Genomic DNA, 27,397 nt, shown 5'->3' with positions numbered 1-27,397 from the left:
AAACAAAAACAGTAAATACAGGACTCTGCAATGACTTTGTGAGTATATTTAGTAGTTAAAATACATCTCTTAGCTAAAGGTCAGATATTTTCACTTCAAATGCCAGGTAAATTCAGAATTAGATTAGTACATATGAGGAGAGAAGAATAATAGGTTTTAACTTCATTTCACATCTTCAAACACCTGTAAGACCTGTGGAAAAGGACACTGATGTTATGCTACTAGCAGAAGTTGGTAGGCTTTTGAATTGAAATCCTTTGGAGATATGAGTCTTTTAGATCTTTTCAGTCAATCTCATTAATAGAGATATGCAATATCTCAGCTTTAAAAGCACACTAAAAATGTTCTTCTATGCCTTTTCTATAGAGCACATATGGCCATTTTAAAGTGTACAAGTACAATCATAAATAACAGGAATTATGGCAAAATCTGAAAATGTTCAAGTCACTTGGAGTGTGGAATATAAGTCAAGTTAAGGCCAATTGAAATGTAATTAAACCTCAAAAGACTGATTGACCTGATCAGTGTTTGTGCATACTGTACCAAGTCTACTAAAATGAAACCCTAAGTATCAATTCAGACATTGTTGAAATTAAATAAACAGAATGATTCAACAGCTGCCAGTGAAAAAAAAGACCAAACATATGGCATGCAAATATAAGAGTTGAAGAGTGACGTCCCTTTTCACATCAAAGCACAGCTTACATATGCCAGTGTTTCCCAGCCGCAGACTTATTTGTGGTGACAACATCATCAGACAGCCCACCACAACCAGAGTCCTCAAAATGCTAAAATGACATTGACAGTGATTATTGCTTTGCATGTGCACACTCCTTTAAACCACACAACTCTCAGCCCGGCCTGCCGCCACCACAGATAACCTGGAGAAACACTGCACACTGCATATTCACAACCAGAGTACAGTAGCCAAGTAAAACATGTGGGTTAAAGTAAAAAATAATAAAAGTTAAAGCATACAGACAGTGAAAAAACCTGCGCAAAAGCAAATAACACGAAGATCATACAGCAAAGGTGAAGGACAAATGTGCTCAATGAAATAGGAACAAACTCAGATATGACTCAAAAACTGTTTGGGACATCTGCTGAGAGGACCTGAAATGTACATAACCTGAAAGGAATAGCGTCTTTTCTGCAATTTAAATAATTCTTTGTATTTCTTGATGAGTACATTCATATTCCAACAAAACAAAGGGAGTGAGGAACTGCCACAACTAGGGGGAGGGGGCTATTAGAAAGTGCTAACAGTATTTATATATAGAAGCCTTTGGTAAGGACACAGAAGGAGTAATTCACTGGCACAGCACAGTCATGCTTCATAGGTGGAAGTAGCCCAACACAGACACGTCTCACTCTGTGAAGTCTCTGTGTGATGGCACAGAGAAGAAGCCAAGATGCTGCAAATACAGGATATGGTGTGCCACTAGGTGTACGTTAGTAAGATTACAGTTTCTGTAAAGACACTAAAAGACAGAGAAGAGGGAGCCAAGTGCCAGGCCGGTCGCCGCTCCAGCGAGCATGCCCAGAGCCACGTCTCCTCCGTCGTCACGCTGCCGCTCTCGGATAATAACGTGGTTCGCCCCGGGAGCGGGGTACGCACCTGCAAAACACAGTGGGAGAGACATGGCTCATTTTTGAGTCTGCCATACTGAAATATAAAGTTCTCAAGAGATAAAGTGATTTACGATTCATTCATAGACAGAAAGAGGACAGAGGAGCATCCCATTCTTTCATACACAGCATTTCTTTTTCTCAAAGTCTGCTTTAAAATAAATTTGGGTGTGGAATAAATTATGCCATCAGAATTTTGAGGGTGCAAAAAGAAACAATGTGTCAACAATTTCAGCTCGATAAATTGCACTCAGTCACTTGTAACCGCTGTTCACTTTTTTAATCTGTGCACCAATTCAACTTGCATTTTCGGGTATCCTATTTTGTGTCAGTGTTCCCTTAATAAGTGCAGCCTTAGATCCCTGATGGTTTACTCCTGGAACCATCACTGGGAGGAAATATGCACTTCTCCTCACCTTGGTACTGATATGGATATGCAACGGCATAGGGCTGCCCATCAGCGGAGTATACGATCTGTGTAGCATGGGGTGGAGGTGCAACATAGTCTCCATAAGGGCCCGGGGCATAGACCTGGTGAAAAATACAGAAAAGAAAAAAAAAATCACAAAAATTGAGAAATAAGTCATGCAACTATGTCATAATAAGCTGGAATCCTGTATTCTAGTATTAAAGTGAATATGCAGGTAACAGTTGAAAAAAGACATTTGAATGATTTGTTATCTTTCACCTTGAAAGGAAAAATCCACCTTCAGATACTCTTACAGTTAGATGTCATCACTTTGCTATGTTCAGTGCATTCCAGGACCTGCCTCATCTACTTCTACTTCACTTAGTGATTTCCTACGTTTCCCAGAATGACTTTTGACATCCCCAGTGAAGGAGGTTCTCTGTGCTGTATGTGTGGAGAGAGCAATAACGACGGTGCAGTAAGTTTCTCCAGTTAAGAAACAGTGAGAGCGGAAAGAGAACAATGCTGTGGTTTGCTGCGCCCGGTTATTCAAATTACAAAAAAAGCTGTCGGAGGTGTGTGATATTTCACAATCTACCGACGACACATTCTCAGATACCCAGAGTCGAATCCTGGATTTAATATGGTGTAAAATCTCAGTTGTGAGATTACTGATGACAGATCCGCAAAGATGCAAGCTGTAGCTGCATTGCATTCTGGTCTACTGAGGCTACTTTTGGTGGAGAACTTGGTATCTTTGCCTCTTCCTCGATGGATTTCGGTGCAAAACAGTGAGTCTAGAAAGAAGCCCTTGCTCTTTGATTCTGAGCAGCTGATACCAAAACCCGACGTGTGCTTTTTATGATTTAGCTGTGCCATTGTCGCTGCCCTGGAGATATCTAGACATGATGTCAAGTTGTCTATGTTTGGCCAGTTATTTTTGTGGGAATAAGAAAAATACACCGCTAAACAACAGCATGAGGTCAGAAATGACAGAATGTGATAGCTAAACATCAGTTTTACACATATTTTTAAGGCTGTACAAGGTTTGTTTACATCTGTAAACAAGAGTATTGAGTTATGATTGATTAATATTGTATTGAGTTAAAAAAAGCTTATTTTCTATTCACTTGTCAAATTTTCAAGAAAATATATCCAGAATTTAGATGGTGAAATAAATTCCACATTAACTAAATATGCTTATTAGTTTTCTAGCTAAATGAGTCATTTTCACATTGTCTATCCTCTTGACTTTACCTGAGGGGGGGCAGCATATTCTGAGTAGGGGGGAGGAGCGGAGGCAATCACTTCCTGTGCAAAGCCAACCTGAGGACTGACCAACTAAAAAATACAAAATAAAAACAATTAGACTACCTTACCTGCAAACTGAGGATGATCATAAACAAAAATGTATAATATGAAGCTTGGCCAAAGAAGTAAAAGTGAGAATAGTAGTGAATTTCAGGTTTGACAAATGTTACTCCCATACAACAACACAGCTCAGTCTACAGTATATTAGTAACCTTCATAGAGGTATTATGAAAATAGTGAATATTCATAGCTTTCTATTGACATTTTATTATCGGTATTTCATTATTTCCCCTCCTTGCTGATTTACCAGTCCAACAGAGGGGATTTTTTCCAAACAGTTAAACCTTATAACATTAATATAATAAAATCATATTTGTTATTTCTTAAACTGAGCGGTTTTCCAATTTAAGTCGCACAGTTTTATCTGTCCTTATTCAACAAGATCTAATAACAAACACATACTGTAGGTACAGACACAGACTCATTTAATAACAATTTTGACTTCTTAAAGCAAAACTCCAGCAATCAAAGACGTAGCAAAAACTCACCGCATTAATTCTAGCATCCTGGAGTGCCATGGTCCATGCACTGAAACAAACAGCGGAAAACGTTTCAATTGGGAACTGAAGCCAACTTTATGATGAAAATATAACAACAGAATACCTATTCTAGCAAAATATGAGAACATTATACTTCACTGAAACAAATGTAAGACACAACATGGAGAAACGGTAATCATTCATCACATTGACATAATGCCAACCAGAACATTAAACAGCACTAGTGAGCTGCCTTACAGAGCGTCATCTGCACTGTCCGCACAGAGGCTGATGACCCGTCCGTCTCTGCACACGATCTGCAGCAGGGCATCACGGCTCTTCCCCTCCGGTGGGTTCAGCTCTGAGGATGCACAGCAGGACAAACAGCCAAGATGGGTGAATTAAAAAAAATCAGAAGCACAGGTTGAGGACACCATGCAGTAGATAAGATGCCAATTACCTTGACATGCATTGGAGCTGCGGATGTTAATGCAGTCGACCCTCATGTGGATGTCGTCCTCCATGTCTCGGCGTTGCTGGTCATCATAGAACACCAGTCGTCCATCAGCCCACAAGTCAAACCAGTTCCTCTTCCACCGACGCAATATGGTACCTGACAGAGATATGTTGCAGTCAAATTCAATCCAAACTGACATTATTTATACAGGAATTCATACCCATTGTCACAGCATTTTTACCATATGTGTATTTGACATTTTCTTAACACTCATTAAAGGTTGATGTCAACATGCAGTATTAATGAAGAAACTGCTGTGGCTGGTTGTAGGCCTATACTCACTCTGTCGGTGGAGCCAACCACTTTTCACAATGGACATCTTAGAGGCAACACCTAAAGAACAAAAAAAAAATACATTTGTTAGAGCCACAGAGCCTTTATCCATCCATGAAACATAATTATAGGAAGATGTGTATGGGCTGTGGCTAGGGCGTGGCACGTGCTTTAAGTTGAACACCTAACCCTAACCCTCATCACTATCAGTCCAAGTCCATGTTGGTCATTTTAGACCATAATAAATAGACTATCAAGAGTGCTGAATGCAAATTAGTATGTGAGTGATTACATTTATTGATCAAAAGTGTGTTCCACCACAATAATTTATCACAAGAGTCCTTTGAAACTTAAAGCAAATATTTCACATCAGTACAACATGCACGTACAATTTTAGCGTGCTCACCTCAATATGAGCTCATTAACAAATGTTGAGATGTAGTAAACGTTACTAACAATGTTAATGACAGCTACATTTTTTTTTTACAGTTCTACAGTTTTCAGTGTAAGGAAATGTGTGTTTTTTCATCAACAAGGCAGATTAATCAGTCGGTTTCCTTATCTACGTTCAGTTATACTGAATTCAAATGTTGTACATAAGTCATTTTCTTACATTAGCGAGGGCTCGGCCATCTTGATAAAAAGCTAATTGGAATAACTTAGTAAACACCAGTAACCCAGTGATCACATGTTGCTGAAGCAATCGACAAGTTTATAAGACGTTTCTTCGGCCTGGGCCTAACGTACAGTAGGTTAAGTTAGCAGACTTGTTTAGTTTGTACGGTGAAGACGTCAGTAGCTAGCAAACCTAGCTAACAATGTATTTCTTAACCAATAAAAATAGTAAATGTAAGTTAGTTGTAGATAGGCTATAGGTGGGTTACTTACTTGATTATCTGTATTTTTGAAGGAAATACGGCAGTCTGGTTGATAAAGTGATACAGTCTCTGGATACAGCAAACAAGGAGCTGAGATGCACTAAAAAAGAAGATGACTTGCTAAGAGCCGAAAAGCCTGAACAGATAACCGGACACAGCCGTTACGCTTGTCAATGGCATGACTGTCTTTAGCCCCGCCCTCCCAGCCTCTTCGCGAAGCTTCAATCTCTTTGGAGAGAGGTTGGCGTGCTTGTTTTGAATGACGTAACCAATCAGCTGACTGTGTTGGAAAAAAATGCTAGCAAATGTAGGACGCGCTCGTTCAAGTCCACCCACTACGTTTTTGGTCACTTGACGAGCGAGCACCCGTAAGGGCGGATTGTACTGTCGAAATCGAGTGTAGGCAGCGGCAAAACAAACCCACCCCTGATGTAAAGATGACAGTCGTTTTTCATAGGATTTTGTCAGTGATGCTCCAATTTCAAGAGATTATTGTTGTTGGATTTGATTTGGTACAGAAGTGGACAACTGTTTAGGACGTAAAGTCACGTCAAGTTTATTTATATAGACCTTCATCACAAGCATGTGGACTTTACAGAAAATGAGCCTACTTAGATCTAACTAATCAACAATCAATCAGAAAACAAAATGATGTAATAGCCTACAGTCTGCAGCAAAACAAAACCCAAGGAAAAAAACAAAGCACAAAACACAAAATAACACATTGAAAGACACAACAAGCCAACCTAATCTATCTAGCTGAGCTATAAACTACCCGGCACCACCAACCTGAGGCCCTCAGTGAATACAAGCATAGGAGGGGAGGTAACAGTGTGGAGTGTGAAACATCTGATCAGCCATTCCTCAAACTAAATATTAGTGAGATTGAACAATTCCCCCTGCAACCGCTCCAAGGGCCCCTGGGGGTCCCAATTTAGTCAGAATTTAGGTAGTTGGCTCCACACAGAGAGGCAGAAGAAAATAACAGAATAAGCAGTTAGCTCTGTAGCCTTGAGCTGAAATCATGTACTATTAACTACAACACTGAGGTGAAAACTATGTAGATGCCATTTGAGCATTTTGCGCATATGAGCAGTCATACCAAGATTTTTTTTGTTTGTTTTTTTAGTCATAGTACTAGGGACTTTATCCACCATCTACGATTGTACTGCCGATAAGTGGTCTTCTAAGTTCAAGTTTATTTATATATTTGTCACATGCACACTGTCTCAAAGGACAAACATCAGCTCAAGCACAAGACACATCTTCCTCTTTTTTTTTTAAAATTAGAACACAATCCATACAAAAAAATATAAATAAAATAAAAACCAAAATAAAAACATCACAAAGGATATACAAAAAATCAAATAGGCCTATCAATTTCAGAGCTTCCTTATTGGAAGAGTATAGGACAGTATTTATATATTGTTCAATATACATATACAATATTAGAAATTGTTATTTTTATAAATAAACTTACATTCTTAGACTTACACAGTCTTTTTTATTTTATATTTATTTACTTTTTTTATTACGTTTTTTTTTTGTGAGGATATATTGTCATGTCATATTGTCGTGTGTGTTATGTGTATTTTTGCCTGTAATAAAAAAATATATATAAAAAATAAACTTACATTTAGGAATATGAAATGTATCCATTATTACAGCAAAACTAAATACATTTGTTTGTCCTTGTTTCTATTATATTTAAGATAACCAAAAACAACATTTATAGGCCAAAGTTACCATAAATAGGCTATAGTCAGTAATGAATTTACAAAAAAATGTCCACTCCTACATCTTCCCTCTGACAGTTTACACAAGGGAGCGACGTTTCTTCATCCAGCGTGGAAAACTTCCACTGCGGGTCATTACCTGCCGGACAACCCCGGGCTACAAAACGCGCGCACTGGTTGCCTGACCAATTTGGAAGATAACGCAGTGGCAAGCTAGCTAGATAGCTAACCTGAAATGGCGACGGCAATATACTTGGAACATTACCTTGACAGTAAGTATCTATCCAGCGAATGTATTCTGTTTATATTAATTATTTTGACCAGCTTGCATCATTTTGTATTTTACACTGTATCGAACACTTGACTTGTTTTCCCTTATGAAACGTTAGCTGGATGAAATGATACACAGCGCGGTAGCAACTACTTACTGGCTCACTAGCTGTAACGTTAGCTCGTTAGCTCAGCGTTAGCTTTCGATAGGGGCGCTACGCAAACTTCTAGTCTCTGAAATGTTTTCGTAAGTGCTGCATTTAACCTACACCCAAAACACGTTTTCACAATATATTAGCACTGCGATTATTTGTAGCTACAACCTCAAACGTTAAGTTAGCTACTCGTTTTGACATAACACTACTTCATTCGGGCTGCTGCACATAAATAAGATAGTTAACATTGCTAGTTGCACTGCTAGCGGAGATTTGTCAGTGCAGGTTGCTTATATTTTGCAGTTTAATGAAACTGCAGATTCTGTGACTTAACTGAGTCTGTAGTTATTTTCGGCCTACACTTGCGCTTGCTTTAGCTTATTTAGCAAACATTAACTATTTAATCGCATTTGCAACTTGTTGGTGACCGCGTTTCCCGTAACCAGCGGGGCGGGATATTTGAAGTGCGTCACAGAAGCACGATAAGTTTGACAACAGTGAGACGGTGTGCTTGTTTCTAACCTCGGGGACGTCCGTGTGCACCGTCTGCATACAGCACTGTAGCTCAGTGGTCCTCCAAGAGGGGTCCGGGAGTAACTTACCGGGGAAAGGGCCTTTAATAACAATAAAAAAAAAAAGAGGAATAGTTTAATTTTATTCATATTTAATTCACAAGAGGTCACCACAATCACAAAGAATCAATTTATAAGAATGACTTATGATAAAAGGTTAAATAAAAGGCAGTTATGCAGTTCTAAACTAAATCATATATTTAACAGCTAAAATCTTCCCAGGTGGGATTCACTGGGACAAAATTTAATCACTGGGGGTCCGTAGCCTAATGTGTGTCCTTGGGATTAAAAGGTGTGGTAACATCTCAAATCGTAGATCAATATGCATGTGACATTTTTTGTTATATCCATGTTTTAAGTCGATTAGATAACTGAGTGTCCAGCAGTCAGAGGGGTTAGCCTACCTGTTGTTGTGATTGTGATTGAGCTCGACATTGGTTCTCCTGTGATGGTCTTTTATAAGTAAACACTGATTATAATCTCATAGCCTGAAACAAAAAAAAAAAAAAAGATTGTTATATTATCTGGTTAAGAAATGGACACACAGTCTCCTATCCATTGTCAGTGATACAGATCCAGGCACTACAGTGGTATGATGACTCAGATTAGTTTAATAGTTTCAGGGGGGGGGGGAACACAACAACTTTCATGAGTCACTAAACATCCCGTCTCTTATCTTCCTCCTCTGTTTGCACCTGTTCTTACTCATGTCCTGTTAAAACAATCTTTTTCTGCTCCACTCCAGTTTATTTTACCAAGCACTACTTTACATAAATATACTACAGACTCTGGAGTATGTGTTACTTCTATTGTCTGGGGGTCGTTCCACAGCTTATTATTAGTTCCCTGTAATGTTGGCAGTGTAGGAATTCAAGCTTTTTCTAGTGTTGCATTTACTGTAAGTCACTCTGGATAAGAGTGTTTCCTGAATGTCTAAAATGTAAATTTTCTAGCTAAGGGAGAGAGTTGCTCATGCCTGGCAATATAAATGGTATTGGAGATAGCTGGTATTACAATTCTTGAAAAAAAAAATTAGGCCTGCCTGCAACAATTATTCAGCATTATTGGCAATGTCGACAAATGTTGAATCTTTGATTAGTCCGTTGTCAATTCACCACCAAAGATACTTCAGCGGACTTCCTCTCTCCATGTTATTTATATTTTGAAAACGGCTGATGCATGCCACAGTTCTGAGAATGACGATCCCTTGAGAGAGTCTTCAAAACAAAGACAACAGAACAGCAAAGTGTGGTCATGTAGTAGTCATGTAGTAGCCTGGCCTGCACACTGTGCAACATTGACTTGGCTTACAATGGCATTACATGTGTCTGACTGCAGTCAGAATTTTTTGAGTAATGCAAAGTTCCAAAATGAAAATGAAGAATATATGCACAGAGGAATCCTTATTAAATGAAAATAATGAAAAATTGTTGCTTTCTTCCTAAATTAAAAAGTACATTTTGGGGATTTTGTTTTAGTCTGCACAGGAACCGGCTTGTCAAAGTTGTATTTGTGTGCAGTTTTGTAGATTTCAACCAAATCCTGTTTCAAAATGTAAAATAAAAGTATAAAACATTTATAAATAAACACCTCAAGATTCCAAAAAGCATTTTAGTTCAGACACTTTAGGGGCGCTCCTTCAGCTCTGCTTTATAGCCTAATTATAATTCCTCCCACTATGGCGCTCCAGGGCATCAGGTTAATTGCCACAAAATTGGCATTTTTTTGGCTCTGAAATTATTGGAGTAAGATTACATGGATTGTCTGAGAATAAGTAAAAATGGGAGAGGAAATGAAGATTAACACTGACAGCTGTTTACCTTTTCATAGGCTTGAAAAGTTAAGGATGAAATGTCTATCTTTCCACTAATGCCAAATTAATTCTTATTGAATTCGTTTTAGTTCTTGAAATATGAATTATAAATACAAATTTTCACATAAAAACACACACCCCCAGTAACATCGTCTTACATTAAGTTGTTCTCCTGTCTAGGTATTGAGAATCTACCATGTGAGCTACAGAGGAACTTTACTTTGATGCGGGACCTGGACAATAGGACTGAAGGTGATAACTGTAATTTCACTTTATGAAATCATGAGCATTTAAGTGGAATATGGATTTAAATCTAACTTTCTTGTGCTTTACCATTTTACATCCACCATGTTTACAGCTAATAGTAATTGTATTAGTGCTGTGATGATTATGTACACTAGCATTGTGCCGTTGAGAATGTGTTTTCAGCACTCTAATTCTCCTGCTGTTGTGCAGAGAAAAAAGGAGAGATTGACAAGCTGGCGGAGGAGTACATATCCAATGTGAAGAACCTGGCCTCAGAACAGAGAGTGGAACATCTGCAGAAGATCCAAAATGCTTACAGCAAGTGCAAAGAGTTCAGTGATGACAAAGTGCAGCTTGCCATGCAGACCTATGAAATGGTCAGTGCAAAACAAACTTCCAAACAACCATTTGGTCACTTTATCAGTTCCGTTTATTTCCTTTCACTCTTACCTGGCTCCTATGTCATTAAGATGTCTGTTCATCTTGTTTTTAAACAAATGTCCGTCTCAGGCCTCCATGGAGGACCACTATGGAAATGGGTGTTCTAAGTGACGTTTTCTTGTGCTATCCTCTGGGGTCAAATACACATGAAATCCCTTTACTGTAGGTGGACAAACACATCCGCAGACTGGACGCAGACCTGGCACGATTTGAGAATGAGCTGAAGGAGAAACTGGAAGTGAGCGGCTATGAAAGTCCGGAGGGAAGAGGAATAAAAAGTAAGCTGGGTATCTGCAAGGCTTTCAACTGGAAAACACTGCAGAAGAGTAAATATAAAAAATTGTACTGATGCATATCCATGAATATTTTGCTCAGAGGGTGATTCCCGAGGGCTGAGAGAGAAGCGTGCGTCCAGAGGAAGAGCGAGGAAAGGTTCTGATGAAGATTCTCCCAAGAAGAAAAAGATCAAAAGCAGGTAACTTGTGGCTCAGTTGGCTAAGACTCATACCATGTAACTGCAACGTCCTGGGATCGAATCCGGCCCAGGACCTTTATCGCATGTTGTGGGGCGGGCAGCTCATTCATGTGCCTTGTAGTCAGTGTGCCATCTGTTAATCAGGCTCATAATGTATTCTCTTCCACTTTTAGCCCAGATTTGAGCGACGCTCTCCTGCCAATGCAGCCATCAGATGTTTTAGACATGCCAGTTGATCCCAATGAGCCCACATACTGCCTGTGCCATCAGGTGTCATACGGAGAGATGATTGGATGCGATAACCCAGATGTAGGTTTTTATACTACTCTTTTTTTTTTTTTTTTTTGCAGAGTTTTCTTTTAACACGATTCATTGTATAATAGCAGAACATGTGTGTTTTCCTGTTTTTTTATCAGTGATTCCAAATGCTGACATTGATTTTTTTAATCCTTATTTTCAGTGTCCAATTGAGTGGTTTCACTTTGCTTGTGTTGACCTTGCCACAAAACCCAAGGGGAAATGGTAAGAGCCTTTAACAGTGATTTATAATTACATCCATGTGGTGTTGATCTAGATTTGTTTATTAAAAGATATGCAAGGAAATCGCCAGTCATTATCAGTGCAGATAAATCACGACCATCCTCTTTAAACAATGTTTTGTTGTTTTCAAATTTTTCAGGTTTTGTCCAAGATGCACCCAAGACAGGAAGAAAAAATGAGATTTCATATGTTGAAGAATACTTTACTAATAATGTATGTATTTTGTTGATGTAGTTGAATAGTGTAATATATATTTCCTTTTCTATAATAACTCTCCATAGAAATGGTGGGTCATAAAGCTTTTATTTAAAGGCCCAATCCGGAATTGGAGTTTCGCTCCTCTTGTGGCACCACTGTTCCCCCTCTAATGGCTTTGCTATGTTTGCTTCATTGGATTTAAGACAGTCGTCTATCTCCAGCTGCTTTACAATAGTTAATTTCCATTTGTATCATTTGTGTACTTTGGGGGGAAATGGGCCTGGGTATTTTGAGTTATGGTGGAATCAGAAAGTTGCAGACATTATTGTTCATCAGCGAGTCCTTCCCTTCAAGAGTTTGTGTATAAACTCAATACTGATATACTCAGAAATCCCGGATTGTGGCTTCAACATACTTGAAATGACAATTTTATAAAGAACTATTTTTCAAACAAATTAATAGCCTGCTGAGAATTTACAATTTTAAACCCCTAAATCCTTACGTAAATTGTGGTGGTAAAAGGAATTATCATATGTCTGATTTTCAGTTACCTACCTCCGTGGGGCATGCATAAGCACTGCATAAATGACTGCAATTGATACCTGTGTAAAATTTGCATTTTGATTAGCTTATACCAAACAAGCAAAGCAATGTAAATTTATTATGTGCCGTCTTGAACTACAAGCTTTCCGGTAACAGGTGGTGTACTATATTTTATATTGATTTGCAAAAACCTGCGACATTTTTGAATGTATTGTGGTACTATTGATCAGTCAATCAGTGTCTTTTGTCAACTGAATGAGGTATTGAAGCACTTTTATTGAAATTTGCCCCTGAAGAGGTTTGATACTGCAGGCTTGGTTTTATGATATAATTTATCTCATTTAAAACTTTGCCATAGTACATCACTTCAAACCGTATGAAAAAATATATATATTTTGTATGATATGAAACAATATTTTGTGGACAAAATTTCTTTCCAAAGATATATTTGTTGTATTTCTTACTTCTTGGTGAACTCTCATTTAAATGATTTATTTAATAGGATTTTCAGCATCTACTTGTCCATATTCAACTGTGAATATCACTCATGTCTAAGTGTAATGTAAGTGAAAGCCACACATAAAAGAGCCAAAGTCTTTGTATTTTGTAAATTTCAGTATTTTATATCAAATAAATATTCACAATTATTCATGTATTATTTCATTTGTATTAGAACTTGTAGAATAAGAATAATATGATGCCACAACACAGCTTGTGAAATTTTTGAAATGTGTTATAGAAATTAAATGCAGTGCCGCTGATCTTAGCGGCTTAAAACAGCCATAGGGCGTTTGCAACCATCAAACCGATAAATACTCTCAATCAGAAAGCGCATGTAATAACGCAGACTAATATCAACACAGTGTGTGTCCTTACCCACTGGCATATTTATTGCTACTGTTGGTTTGGGAATGCACTGCAATCATATACTTTGTTTTTTAATTGACTGTGAGGACTCAGTGTAACAGTCAAACATTACATAAATCACAAGATGATCACACAAACTTCTCTCTGCATGGTAATAGTTTTTCTGTCATTAATGTCATTCTTGTTTTGGGGACATCTTAAGTGCCAAGTGGTCATCGCTGTGGTGTTTCTGCACTTTCCAGAGATCAGCTGGCTGTCAAACAGCCACAAGATTTTCTGTTGATGAAGTTTGTGTTTCTGTAGGTGGTGCTCTTTGCTTTGTTCAGCCATGGTGGCTATCGCTGCTCATGCTAACTCATGGAAGTATTATATAATCTGCTAACTACCCTCTTCTATTTATTCCCAACAAACTGCTGTTGCTGCTGCTGCTGCTAGAAATTATGCATTGCATTATTTGCTGTGTGCCTGAGGATTTTTTTCTGGTACATACAGTACCTACCCAACACTGGGTATTTAGAACAGCAAATTAAACAAATGTAGCCTAAAAGCTTAACTAGGTATGAGATGAACCACTATTGTGTCTATCACTGATTGATATAACACAATAGTTGAACCACTTCACAACTTCGTAGCAGCCTTCTCCAAAACAACTGAAGTCAATGGGGACCTGTTCTTTAGAGTTCCAAAACAAAAACAGCCAAACAATCACACTGAGTAGAAAGACCTATACACCATGATTTGTTGCAAATCAATCAGCTGTAGTTAAGATTTGCACTAAATTATGGTGTATAGGTCTTTTTGGAACTCTGAAGAACTGGTCCCCACTGCTCAGTTGTTTTGGAGAAGGCTGCTATGGAGTTGTGCTGTGTTATATGAACAAACTCATTTTTGGGTGAACTATTCCTTTAATCTGAACCTTGTTAAAGTGGATGAGAGCAGAGGTTGGCATCCTGCTTTAAAACCCATCATCAGACTCTTCATCCCAGCTGCACTTGTCTCTGGCAGTCTTGGTAAATTCCACTTCCAGGTCGTAAACAAAGTCAGGGTCATCCTTGTGCTTTCGGTTTCGCTCGAACAGTGTATCCATCTGGCCCTTCTTGCGAGCCAGTTCATCATCATCTAATTTATTGAGGTCTTCGTTAGGGTCCAGGCGGAATGAGGCCAGGCTGTGCTCCAGGCTGTGGCCCTGCATGTGATCTCTCAGTACTATGTGGAGCCTCTCCAGCTGGCTCAGGGACACTCCCTCCAAGTAGTCCTTGTGCCGGGAGTGGTTCTTCAGTCTCTCAGCAGCCCTGCAGCAGTCTGAAGGGGAGGGAGAGGGACAGTGTTTATTACAAAGGATCTCCATTAGCTGATGCCACTGCAGTCTGCTAGTCTTCCCTGGGGTTCACACATAACATCACTGTAACTATAATGAGGTATAACTAATTTAAAGTAAAAAAAATACAGACAGGTAAACAATTAGGTGACAAAAAAATAACAACATTTAAGAACAATGGAAAAATAACATGAAAAAACACAAACATACATCTAAGTCATAGCACAAACTGGTACTGAAACCTACTATTGTTCAGTATGTTCTCTACATGAAAGTAAATGTGTCATGAGTTAACTTTTGAACGCTAATTTGCTTGTTGACTGGTGGGTGTTAATGGGTAAATTATTCCAATTTGTAATAGCTCTATAAGTGACAAAACTCGCCTACGGTCCTTTTCACAAGGTGGCCTAAATATGATAATTCAATGAAATAATAATGCCACTAGACGAGGGTTATTATGGTTTTGTGTGTTTTCAAGGTGGTTGTCATACCTTACCTGAAAATTTAGAAAAGCTCCGCACAGGTATTATTCTTTTTCGCACCTTGTTGGTTTCTGTATTTTCATAAATCACAATAATTGAGGGAGGACTAAACTGCACTCCGCATTGTTTTGCCTCAAAAGGCATCTTCTCTGTTTTTGTCAGTGAGAAGTCTCACGTCGCTTGAAATTGCTAACGACAGCTAGCTAAATCAGCTACCTTCCACTTGGACTTCAACAGTAATAGACTATAACAGTTTAACTATATAATAAATGTATTACATTGGTATTTGAAATAAAAGTCTATATTACGAGATTCGGCATAAGCAACAGGCTTTCAGAAATCATAAAACGATGCCTGGTCGAAGTAGGACCCCTTCCTCTGCGCCGAAGGCTGGCTAAGTTGAAGGTAAATATTTTAAATGCCTACGGGTTCATGTTATAGTGCTTATGATGATAAATGTTGATTAGTCTAATTTACTGTACAAACAGTCCCCTTTTCATGCATATTATCATTGGCTAAAGTGTTTCCCACTATGCCTTTTTAACTCTTTTTGTTCTGGCATCATCACAGCTCCCTCAGAACTACAAAGGGGTCCTTCAAGCCTCACTTCCGTAAACAATTCCAAAGAGGAAACCTGTTTAATACATCTATGGTGTGCTTGGTTACCACGATTTAGCTAAAGGGAAGAAGTTGACTTGAAGATTTGAAAATCCTCGTAGCTCACTATTAGGCTTTTCATGTATTTTATACTCTTCTCTACATTGGCTTATTTATCGACATGTCATTGTGGGACCGAAACGGGTATGTTGGTAGATCTAAAACCGATTATCACTAATTATTTTTGTGTCTCAATTCAAGTTTGAACTTCATTTTGGCATAAGGTTTCTAAATGGATTGAGTGACCCAGGATTTATCCCGAACGTGCCGGTTGTTTATTTCTCTCTCATATAGAAGAGGACTCTCTCATCTCTCCTTTTCTTCCACAAAGAGAGAAAGAGAGCGGTACGAATGGGGCTAATGAGGATTTAAGAAAATAAACAGCTTCTCATAAAGTCTGAGAAAGTGACAACTCTATTTTCCCATGGTACTTCCAATGGGCTATAAAATTTGAAAATCATTTTAGATTTGCTTCCGTGTCCAAATACCTAGTATTTTAATACTTTTATTTTTGGCTGTTCCCCTGCCCCCCTTTTTACTGCATTCTCGTCCTTTTAAATATTTTATAAAAATGGAGAAGATAAAACGAAATTATGCAGTCATATAAATGTATTATTGCTAATTTAATAGAAATGACTGTCATGTGATCTTGACTTGTACTATCTGGACTTTTTTAGATGAGAAGAATGAGAACATTTGTGTTCTTCTGAAGCAGTGGCTTGACTCAACATCAGTTTCAATGGAGATCAACAAACAGGGTTTTCACAGGTAATGCGGTGGATCTTCAGAGACAGAAAGTAACCATCTTCAATACTAATTGTGAATATAATGAGGACATTATTTTTGATGTGTTTTAGGGAGGTGGTAACCACTGTTGAGTTCAGCCCTGATGGGCCCAATGGCCTCAAAGCTTTGTTGGTTCACAGATGGCCCAGAGGAATCTATGTTGATCCATACCAGCTTGCATCACTGAGTGATCACAGTGATTGGCAGGTAAAACTGAAATATAATGATGATATGAACAAAAAGGTTGTGACATTTTTATTAAGTACTCAAAGCAATTGAGCAGAAATATAGTACCATATATTTGTAGGATTAAATATTACAAGCCACAATGAAATATATTTTTTAATTTTCCTCTGCAAGGTGTTACTAGGTTCAGCCATTGACCTAGAGGTGCCTGCTCACAAGACTGAGGGATTTGTTACTCTTGTGTATCCCACTCTGGATAGACGAATTCCCAGACTTCTAAAAACAACAATCCCGATACATGGCCGCTACCATGAGCCTTCTTTTGTGGGTAAAAAGTTTGCATTTGTAAACTTAGATCCTCCAGAGCTGCTGCTGCATACTGACAAATGTAAGTGGTTGCATCTTTGTTCTCTGATCACATATCCATTCTCTGCCTGGTCTCAAAACTCGCTCCAGAGAATTGTATATGATGTAACACCAGTTTCCTGCTCAGAAACTTACATCTTGGCTACTTTCTGAGGAGTCATGATGTTTGTGTTGGCCCTGACTGATTCGGGACTCTGGGATCTGATACTGATAACTGGGAAGGGAACTTAAAGATATCTAATGAATCTTCTGATCAAGATTTACTATTTATTATTATTTACTAGTTATTTGAAAATATGCATCTCTTTTTGAAAGTATCCATTAAATTTCTCTGTCAAAGAGCAGTTGAGTTAAAGGGCTGCATTAAAGGCTGTTTGATTGACAAAACTGATTATTGCTTATTCATACAATTTATCTGTATATATATATCTGTATATATATATATATACATATATATATATACACATACAGTGTGTATATATATTAATGAATAAATGGGGGATGAGAATAGAGGTGGCATTCTCAAATTTTTGTTGTCTCATAATTTTTTGTATAATATCAATACTCTATTTAATATTTATATATTTTATATCTATTTTATATATATTTAATAACAAAATGACTTATATGTTATAAGTTAATTTTAGGTTCCTTTTACCTTTAAAGGCACTTGCACACAGTGGTTGCTGCAAACACAGGATGGAAAATGTAGCCAGTGCAGCCAATTACTACTGGTGTCCAGAAAATGAAGTGTTTGTTTGCCTTAATCTAAAACTCTTCCTGTCTTTAGGTACACAGCCATCCTACTTACAGCCTCATACAGTTGTAGACGCCCCCTGCACTGCCGACAACTCAAGCATATGTCAATGGGTTAAAATCCAGCATCGGCAGGTGTTTCCCAATTTTATCTTTACAAATTTTGTGGCTGCAGTAAATGCAACAAATGTGTCCTTTTTTGTATGATACTAATTCTCCTTCATTACTGATTCCCTTTGTTACTCAAATCTTGTATCCTACAGGAGCCGGGCCATGCGAGTTTCCAGTTTCCAGTTGGCGATGGGTCTTTGGTGATACCTGTATGCAGTGGAACCCTTCTAGTCACAATGATGTGCTGCTTGGCACTGTCGAAAAACATCTGGAAACATAAAATCTTTTAAACAGTGATTGTCAATATATCTTGTATCTAACAATGGGTATGAACACACATAAAGGTTATGTGTTGTTTTGTTTTTTAAAGAAAATAATTCAATTTTGGAGATTTTGCATTGCACAATTGAACATTGCAGCATTTGTAAAAAAATATATATATAAAAAAAAAGATTGTTGTAAATAAAACATGTATAATAATAATGCTGATAATGAGATACTTTTTTGAGCATTGGAGGGATTTTTTAGAGGGCTTTCACTTGCCAGCCTCCACCAGAAGGTCAGGGCACTAGGTAATGTAGGGCAGCATTACTGGAGCTGGTGGGAATTCAGTGTCTTGCTCAAGGACACTTCAGCAGGGCGGATGCTTGCTGACAGACGTGTAGTCCTGCAGTTGGAATGCAGTCTCCCTACTCACCACACCAACATTTCATATCATCTCAATAAGGTGTCTTCACATTCTGTGGGCTATTCTACTACATTACTCCACAACTAAGTCATACACTACTGCTCCATAGTGTTCATTTGCATGCTACTGGATCAAATATAAAAACTACATTACCTAGAATGCTTTTCGAATTTATTCAACTTCTAAGTTCCAGGTTCTGAAGTTTCTACATGCTTTTCTCTTTTATATTCCCAACTGCCAAAACGGGTGTTATTACAACTCAGATCATAAGCAGCCTATCTGCAGCTGCCGGACTGTATTTTTCGGCTCAGAGAGCAGGCTACACACCATTCATTTGATACATTGGTCGTATACGCTAGGGCTGGGTCGGTAGTTCCGCTTCCCCTTCGCCATAGCGGAATTATCCAAGGGCCGAAAAGATAGAAGAAAAGTTGCATTGTAAATAGTTGAAATCACATTTTTTACTAAGTTATTTGTACGCGCTGCATACCATCTAGGCCCCACCTCACACAGCAAATACTTTTTTACGGATTTACAAACGTTTTCCACAGCGTCGAGGAACAGGAGTCAAGTTCTATTCAAGTTTAACTGGTGTGGAGTCTCCGGTGAGCTTTGCGGGTCCTGCGTCGTCTTCATTAGCCTGCAAATAAAGCGACTTTCTACTGGATAGTTTGCTACTTGGCAGCTTGTATAGTGTTGTTTGAGACACCGTTTGGCAAGCTTGATTTCTCAAGAGGAAACCCATACGTCGGTTGTCTGACTAGTTAGTTATAACGTTAACCCTGATCTCCCGGGTTTGCAAGCACTAGTATAGCCTGTCATGCTAGTTAGCTAAACGTTAGCTTATAGCACACTTGTTGGCCAAGGCATGCTAACGTTAGCTTGCTAGCCGCTATGGATGGTTGTGCACTGGTATTACTTGGAGGCTATTCTGTTAATATGCGTTACAACAGAAATACATTGGTAGTTGGTGAACAGAGCAGAATTATGTGAACATTTTTGTTTTTATAAAAATGTATTGAGAAGCACTGAAGTGGTGTCCGCTGCTCATCTCAGCATCAGATGCACTGAAAGAGAAGTACCTTACTGTCCTTATTCTCGTCTGGTGTTCTTGAATGTTGGACTTTGTCCTCGCCTGTTCAGTATTAGTCTTCAGATGCAGGATAGGACACAGCAGAAGAAACCCCTTAACGTTAGCTGAAAATGAAGAATAATAGAGAGGTCCAGAGAAAAACGATGGACCAACTGTGCATAGAATTCACTGTGTTCACTGTTTATTGTTCACTGTTCGTTCTCCAATAGCCTTTTATGAACTGGGCTCCCCTAACTTACAATTTTGCAGTCCCCGCTTTCACTCTCCTTATTAGTCAGTTAGGTTGTAAGTTATGATTCAGTATTCAGCGTTGGTAGGTAATAGCTGTCTAGATTAAATACTATACGAATTCTCAATGTTGAAATTCTGCCTGAATATTGAGATGCTGAAAAGATGCCAGAGAGAGAGTGTGACTCATTTTACGAGTTTCTGTTTCTGCTCTGGAATCAAAATTATACATTAAATCAGTGGTTTTTAATCACGCACTATTGAGGCTGATATAGGCAAACACAGCTGATATAGTGGTTTGAACAGAGAGAAAGCCTTCATACTCTTGGGCCTCAGTGACTTTAGCTTTAAACTGACCTATTTTTATAGCAGAGAGTAGCTCACTGAGCATGCTGTGTTTGCAACTATATATTTGGCCTGACTCTTATGCATTGTGTTCACTTGTATTTATGTCTCATTTTCTTCCAGATATCACTTGGTGCTTCCATTCTATTCTATTGATCCTCTGAAAACCTCCTGTAGTGCACGAGCACACCAGTGTGTCTTGCTGATGTGAGCGCTGTCTCGCTCCCTGCTGATCTGTCGCCCTCTCCAGCCTCGTCCACTGCGCGCCCCCGCCTCTTGGCCCCGTGAGGCTCCCAGCTAGCCACAGCCATGTGTGATAACGGAGACCCTGAGGACAAACCCCCCGCCCCTCCGGTCAGGATGAGCAGCACCATCTTCAGTACCGGCTCTGGCAAAGACTCGCTCTCAGCCAACCATAGCTCCAAACCCCTGCCTTCTGTCCCGGAGGAGAGGAAACCCCGCAACAAGATCATCTCAATCTTCTCTGGGGCTGAAAAAGGTGAGACTCGGAGTTTGGCACAAGGGGGAACTTAAGAATAATTTAGCATTAATTCTCAACAAGAATAAAATTTCTTATTCTAGTTTTTGTAATTTGTCTAAGTGCTGTTAGGTGTAATTTAAAAAAAAGTTTTGGTTACTTTCAGGTGGTAGAAAGAAAGATCGGGACAAAGAACGACCAGAGATATCACCACCTTCAGATTTTGAGCACACCATCCATGTTGGTTTTGATGCTGTCACAGGGGAGTTCACTGTGAGTTTTTGCAGTTTGACACCTATTTTTTCTTTTTTTATATATGCTTTAGCCGTTTCTCACATCAAGGTTTCTATCATGCCTTTCTCCTAACCACAGCTTGTAAAAAACTTGACAGACCTTTGATCAAAACACATTCACATCACATAAAAGTCTCAGAACAATCAGACGTAGATCTGAATCACTCTATTATTTTGACACCCTGTCTTGTTTGTTCTCCCCTCCTCTGCACAGGGAATGCCAGAGCAATGGGCTCGACTACTCCAGACCTCAAACATCACCAAGTCAGAGCAGAAGAAAAACCCACAGGCTGTTCTTGACGTTCTTAAGTTCTATGACTCTACAGGCAACGGTCGTCAGAAGTACCTCAGCTTCTCATCTTCTGGTGAGGCTGTGTTAAATAGTGGTACTAAGACTTTTTGCTTAGCTACAGTGCATTATATCAGTTTGTTAAATTCTGTGTTTTATTTCCAGTGGGGTGAACCAATCTTGCTAGGTTGTGCCAATTTTAAAAAAAAAGATCCCTCCATGTTTATAGTAATAAGTAATTTTTCCTTAAATTATCAAATTCTTTTGTTCACCAGTACAAAAAGATAAAATTCCAGGAGCCTTGCATTCCACATCATGTCAAATAATGTGTTTTGAGGCCTTCAAGCTGATACATTTCTATTACCGATTTTCATTTCATATTATTTTTAAAAGTAACATCCGTAAATTGTATGATTTTTCTCATAAAGAAGAACTTGGTCAATATTGTCTTAATACAGTGTGTTGCAACCGCGTTGACCACAAGGTCAAATTTGGGCCACGGAATAAAACCCATTGGTTTTGGTGTAATCTGTGAATAGTGCTTTAAAGAAATAAAAGGTCATATTTTTTACTCTCTCTCCCTTTGTTTTTTCATTCATAGAAAAAGATGCATTCACTCCAGGGCCTCAGTCTGTAAGTATTTCAAGATTCTTTCCAAGCTTATACATTTCTGTTGAACTCGTCTTACCTTTTTACTATTGTTTTGACTTATACAGAATACTAACCTTTTTCTTTCACTCTGAATTAGCCTGTCAAAAAAGGCACTGAACCCTCATCACCTAATATCAAAGATATTGATGATGACGACGATGATGAGGCTCCCCCTCCCATCGTGGCACCGCGACCGGAACACACTAAGAGTGTAAGTAACCTGCCGCATGACGATGATCACCTTTAAGATTCACTCTAAGAACGGTTTATCATGTCTTGCTTTCATGTACATTCTTTGCAAGTTTGAGATTTTCCATTTTATGCTAATTATTGTTTCTGTGTGTCCTGTAGGTGTATACTCGCTCTGTTATCGACCCCATCCCTGCTCCAGTCACGTGTCCAGACGGAGACGCCGCCTCCAAGGCCGTGGACAGGCAGAAGAAGAAGGGCAAGATGTCGGACGAGGAGATCATGGACAAACTGAGTAAACCTTATCTATATCATAAACCTAATTATAATGTCGCAACAAAACGACAAGTGTGTGAGTCACCGTTTCCCTGACATGTATGTTTGTGTCATGTCTTACAGGAACCATAGTCAGCATTGGAGATCCCAAAAAGAAGTACACCAGATATGAGAAGATTGGCCAGGGGTAAGTGCAGATGCATTGGTTGCAAACAGAATGTGTCTAGCAGAGATTTATTTATGTGGCAGAGATTCAGATGTATTTGTGTAATGTGTAATATTGCCGTAAGTTTGGTGGTGTGTGTTAAGGCCAAGAATTACATACGCAATCATGCATGATATTGTCTTTATTGACTGGTGGATAGGCTGCACATAGAGCAGTGCAAAATCTTCTCCTCAAACCTCTGTCAGTTCGTTCAGAATGATTTTGAACAAAAAAGTAACAGCATGCATGTCTGTGTTTACGTGTGCACAAAGTCACTTGTGTGTATGTAAATGCGTGCTGTGCATGGAAGTAAATTGCTTATCTATAATATCACTCTTCTCACAGGGCCTCAGGAACAGTATTCACAGCCATCGATGTTGCCACAGGACAGGAGGTAAAGAGTGATGGGATTAATTAAAAGTATTAGATCGATAGATTCTTTATTACTTAGATATTTTATCTGGATGGAAATTTGATTTCCACAGCAGTAACAAACTTGGGACACAGTAAACACATTTTTTAAAATAAACTCTAATAAAGAATTTAAAATTGGGACGATAGTTAATTCTAAGATATGGTCCCAAGAGCACCAGCAATTCATCAGATTTGGATGCTTCTAAGTCTCTCTTTCTCATACTGCCTTTTAACAGGTTGCCATTAAACAGATCAACTTACAAAAGCAGCCGAAGAAGGAGTTGATTATCAATGAGATTCTAGTGATGAAGGAGTTGAAGAACCCCAACATTGTCAACTTCTTAGACAGGTAACAGTGAAAGTATACCTGCAGCCTAACAGCGTTTTTTTTTTTTTAATGTGGGAGTTTGACGTGTATTGTTGAAGATAAGAATCGTAAGAAGTTGGCACCAGAGCGCGGATGGCTTGGATGAAGAATTTCCTAACCAGCCTGGCCTTGCTGCATGGTTGACTTTGTGTGTGTGTGTGTGTGTGTGTGTGTGTGTGTGTCTCAGTTTCCTGATGGGGGAGGAGCTGTTTGTGGTGATGGAGTACCTGGCTGGTGGCTCACTGACAGACGTGGTGACAGAGACCTGTATGGACGAGGCCCAGATAGCTGCTGTCTGCAGAGAGGTAAACTGTATGAAAGGACATCTAAGCAAAGCCTCCCTTTATATGGAAGTGTTTTACCTTTCCCATTTGTATTCATCTTCTCCCCCTCTCTTTGTCTCCTCCCACTTGTTTCCATATCTGCAGTGTTTACAAGCTCTGGAGTTCCTGCATGCGAACCAGGTCATCCACAGAGACATTAAGAGTGACAACGTCTTATTGGGGATGGATGGCTCTGTCAAGCTTAGTAAGTCCTGCACTGCTATTTTTCAGGAGCAGCCCGATACCACTGAGCTCTCTGTTAACCTTGAGTTCAAATTATCTCCTTTCACTGTAACTGTGTGATAGCTCTAACCTCTTCTCCATCTCTTCCGTAGCCGATTTTGGCTTCTGTGCGCAGATCACTCCAGAGCAGAGCAAACGCAGCACCATGGTCGGCACGCCCTACTGGATGGCTCCTGAGGTGGTGACCAGAAAGGCCTATGGGCCTAAAGTGGACATTTGGTCCCTGGGCATCATGGCCATCGAGATGGTCGAAGGAGAGCCTCCCTACCTGAATGAGAACCCACTACGAGTAAGTAAAGAGCACTTTCTTACTTCTTGGTTTATTAACTTACAGGATACCCACAGCTGCTGAAGCTGAAATCTGATTTGATGATATGGCAATAATGAAGCAGTGATGAAAAATTATTGTGGTCAAACAGATTTTATCACTAAAAAGAGCTCTGTTTACACACAAACAGCCAGCAGCCTGAGCTCATTAACATGTCAGTCAGAATTTTATGCCACCAAGTTCCGTTTTCATTAGCAACCCTCCACATACTTTTTACAGGAAGAATGTTTTGTGTGTAATTTTTCACAGACATAAATGTGGTAATTAAATTGTATTTATTTCATCAGAGAACCCTACAGCTAAATAAATTGCAAAACAACCCCAAAAAGTAATTTTTCACTTCATGGCGTCTGTAATAGAAAATACTTATGTTTTTCTACTTTTGGGCTCATTTGTTTTAATCTCACTTGAATTTTACACTATCCCAAGGCCATTTTCTGTTGCATGACTGTATTACCAGAATTTGAGCAGTTTGAAAGGTTGTGTTAGTCAGATGAGGTTATAAACACAGAGGAAGCACAGGCGAACTAAAGCCCTTTTCATACATAGAACCTATAAGATTGCTGTTAACTTTTTCAGCAGCGCTAGTGCTTTCCACTGTTCACACTATTAGCTACTATCCGTAAAATGCATTTAACGTACATGAAACATCGTCACTTGTTATTGTTTTACAAAAATGGCAGATGTGGAGCTCCTGTGGCCGGGTGCCAAGTTTCTTCTTCTATTACTAATGTATAACACATTAAAAATATAAATAACACACCAGACATTTCTGAAAACTCACTTGCTCGCTCGCTCACTTCACCGGTTTTCAAACTTTTAACTCTCCCGCTTCAAATAAATGCTTGCCGTGAATAAGTTGCAGAACGAAATATGCCATCCCAGAGCCTCTTGTGATTGGTTCGCTTGCTCTATGTGAAAGCGGATTACGTAAGACTGTCGTAACCTGTTGCGTGTTTGACCCGGGAATCTTGCGGCTTTTATTCACACTAAGGTTGATTCCCCGGAATTTCACGAAGTCTTGAGGGGGAAAATTGCTGGGTAAACTTTTCCGGAATATCAACTCCGGCTCCCATTCATACATGACTACGAAACATTTGTGCTGCATGTGTGAATGGGTCTTTAGAGGTTTTCAGTCAATACAGAATATGTGTAAAGTAAGTTTAACGCTATCAATTCCAGTGCACACTAGGCCCTTTATTGGATATTTGAGAACCTGCTGCAAGTGAGTTATCAAAGTTGTTGCCTGAAATGAGATTTCACATCTCTTGATCTCTTCTTTTCTCTCTTCTCTTCCCCTCTGCCAGGCATTATACCTGATTGCCACCAACGGCACCCCCGAGCTCCAGAACCCAGAGAAGCTGTCTCCGATCTTCAGAGACTTCCTCAACCGCTGCCTGGAAATGGATGTAGAGAAAAGAGGCGGAGGCAAAGAGCTGCTGCAGGTGAAAACCCTTCCTGTTATTGTCTTTCTTTGCTATTGACCTCTTTTTCTGTGTTGTAATTTTATGTGCTGTATCACTTTGATTCAATGCCATTTTAACACTGATTTCCCCTTTCTCCCCTCGTCTCTGTGTTGTTGTCCTCCATGTCCGGTCGTCCAGCATCCTTTCCTGAAGGTGGCGAAGCCGCTCTCCAGTCTCACGCCTCTCATCTTGGCAGCCAAGGAGGCCATGAAGGGCAATCGTTAGTTGAACAAACAAGCTACCCTGCCTTCCCATGCTGTGCACAGATCTGTGCCAACTCTTTTGGTTTTGTGCCAGACAATAGGCTGAGAGTGGCTTCCCGCTCTTGATGCACCAGCCTTATAAGCCCTGACAAACCTCACTGTGAAGAAGACCAAAAATCTAGAGCACAACACCACCGCTGTCCATATGAACTCTACTCTCACTCAGACGTCAGAAGACAAGTCAAACGAAAGTGCTTAGTTTCAGAGTCAGGCTTAGTTATTTTGTACAACAAAACTTTTTGGTGACAAGTTAGGGCTAGGCTTATATTTAACTTGGAATGAAGAAGATGCCTAGTTCTATTTAGTTTTTTTTTTTTTTTTAAATCAACTGCCTTAAACAAATGCAAAATGTTGCCTAATGTATTGTTGATTGTGTCAATGTTTCTATTCCCGTGATTTTTACTACCTTTGTAATTTACCTTTTCAGCTTGTCAGTGTCTTAGTTATTTTGATACTTGAATTTCATATTTGTCCCCCTTGTTATTATAAAATGGGTCTCATTCAATGGCAACTTTTCCCATGTTGACCCACGTTTTACGGACATTTCTCCTACCTGTTATAGGAAACATTTCAGTACATTCATCATCCTAAACCTGTATTGTGATCGTGACGATGACGTTAAAGGATTGCCACACCTGACAAACCTACTGTACCAGTGTTTCCCCCTGTATCATTAGTCTCTTGATAGCAGAGGTGCACCTTACAGGCAAATTAAATGTTAGATTGACAGGGTTTATACTTTCTTCTCTATTGTTCTTATTAAAAATGAGTATTGTATGTTGAACTCTGTCCTCTGTGTCATTCTGGACCGTAGCTAAACAAATGCGCTTTTCCCATGTGTATATTGTGTACTTTAAATCTAGTTGGAAAAAGAGTGGCTATATCGTACTGGTTAGCTGTCAATGGCTGTAGGTAAAGGCAATGTTGTATATTGACTGTTTCTTTTTCTTTCTGGACAACTAACAACCTTGTCTGCGCACTCAAATAAATGCAGCTATTCTTGCCTTTGTGACTTGGGTGTGGAAATGATTGGTGTTGAATATCAGTGAGCGCACGTTCTCTGAAGCATCATGGGGGGAGATTGCCTAGTATGGCTTAGCAGTCTAATAGGATATTGATAAGCTTTCTTACCCATACATGTCCAGTGGACCCAATGAAGAATAATTTCAATATTCTGTTTATTT

At 39.1% G+C, this 27,397-nt stretch overlaps 5 protein-coding genes across 5 annotated transcripts; 3 read left to right on the top strand and 2 right to left on the bottom strand.

The window, feature by feature from the left end:
• Nucleotides 1-31: 31 nt before the first annotated feature.
• plekhb2 (pleckstrin homology domain containing, family B (evectins) member 2) lies at nucleotides 32-5,674 on the bottom strand. The gene is made up of 8 exons (XM_071895592.2): nucleotides 5,567-5,674; nucleotides 4,688-4,738; nucleotides 4,349-4,501; nucleotides 4,147-4,249; nucleotides 3,898-3,937; nucleotides 3,296-3,379; nucleotides 2,046-2,160; nucleotides 32-1,618 (listed from the first exon to the last, which is right to left on the bottom strand). Exons 2-8 carry the CDS (start codon nucleotides 4,722-4,724, stop codon nucleotides 1,482-1,484), a joined length of 669 nt encoding a protein of 222 aa, XP_071751693.1. The 5' UTR covers nucleotides 4,725-4,738; nucleotides 5,567-5,674; the 3' UTR covers nucleotides 32-1,481.
• A 1,777-nt stretch (nucleotides 5,675-7,451) lies between these two features.
• Nucleotides 7,452-13,192, top strand: ing5a (inhibitor of growth family, member 5a). The gene is made up of 8 exons (XM_071895578.2): nucleotides 7,452-7,564; nucleotides 10,283-10,354; nucleotides 10,559-10,725; nucleotides 10,956-11,067; nucleotides 11,165-11,264; nucleotides 11,438-11,573; nucleotides 11,725-11,786; nucleotides 11,944-13,192. The coding sequence occupies exons 1-8, from the start codon at nucleotides 7,528-7,530 to the stop codon at nucleotides 11,981-11,983; spliced, it is 726 nt and encodes a 241-aa protein (XP_071751679.2). The 5' UTR covers nucleotides 7,452-7,527; the 3' UTR covers nucleotides 11,984-13,192.
• Nucleotides 13,193-14,323: 1,131 nt separating this feature from the next.
• Nucleotides 14,324-15,548, bottom strand: cep19 (centrosomal protein 19). The gene is made up of 2 exons (XM_078285827.1): nucleotides 15,227-15,548; nucleotides 14,324-14,714 (listed from the first exon to the last, which is right to left on the bottom strand). Exons 1-2 carry the CDS (start codon nucleotides 15,354-15,356, stop codon nucleotides 14,368-14,370), a joined length of 477 nt encoding a protein of 158 aa, XP_078141953.1. The 5' UTR covers nucleotides 15,357-15,548; the 3' UTR covers nucleotides 14,324-14,367.
• Nucleotides 15,549-15,870: 322 nt separating this feature from the next.
• Nucleotides 15,871-18,500, top strand: pigx (phosphatidylinositol glycan anchor biosynthesis, class X). Its single transcript, XM_071895681.2, has 6 exons — nucleotides 15,871-16,013; nucleotides 16,547-16,637; nucleotides 16,727-16,862; nucleotides 17,016-17,229; nucleotides 17,998-18,098; nucleotides 18,227-18,500. The coding sequence occupies exons 1-6, from the start codon at nucleotides 15,950-15,952 to the stop codon at nucleotides 18,362-18,364; spliced, it is 744 nt and encodes a 247-aa protein (XP_071751782.2). The 5' UTR covers nucleotides 15,871-15,949; the 3' UTR covers nucleotides 18,365-18,500.
• A 650-nt stretch (nucleotides 18,501-19,150) lies between these two features.
• On the top strand, nucleotides 19,151-27,225 carry pak2b (p21 protein (Cdc42/Rac)-activated kinase 2b). The gene is made up of 15 exons (XM_071895541.2): nucleotides 19,151-19,367; nucleotides 20,552-20,927; nucleotides 21,073-21,179; nucleotides 21,414-21,564; nucleotides 22,090-22,121; nucleotides 22,237-22,350; nucleotides 22,491-22,623; nucleotides 22,728-22,791; nucleotides 23,155-23,203; nucleotides 23,460-23,572; nucleotides 23,778-23,895; nucleotides 24,019-24,118; nucleotides 24,249-24,445; nucleotides 25,792-25,929; nucleotides 26,089-27,225. Exons 2-15 carry the CDS (start codon nucleotides 20,738-20,740, stop codon nucleotides 26,173-26,175), a joined length of 1,593 nt encoding a protein of 530 aa, XP_071751642.1. The 5' UTR covers nucleotides 19,151-19,367; nucleotides 20,552-20,737; the 3' UTR covers nucleotides 26,176-27,225.
• The last annotated feature ends 172 nt before the right edge of the window (nucleotides 27,226-27,397 follow it).

Source organism: Centroberyx gerrardi, chromosome 9 (genome assembly GCF_048128805.1).
Source record: "Centroberyx gerrardi isolate f3 chromosome 9, fCenGer3.hap1.cur.20231027, whole genome shotgun sequence".
Classification (NCBI taxonomy): domain Eukaryota; kingdom Metazoa; phylum Chordata; class Actinopteri; order Beryciformes; family Berycidae; genus Centroberyx; species Centroberyx gerrardi.
Note: the sequence above shows the minus strand (reverse complement) of the source record. Positions and strands in the feature narration are given on the sequence as shown.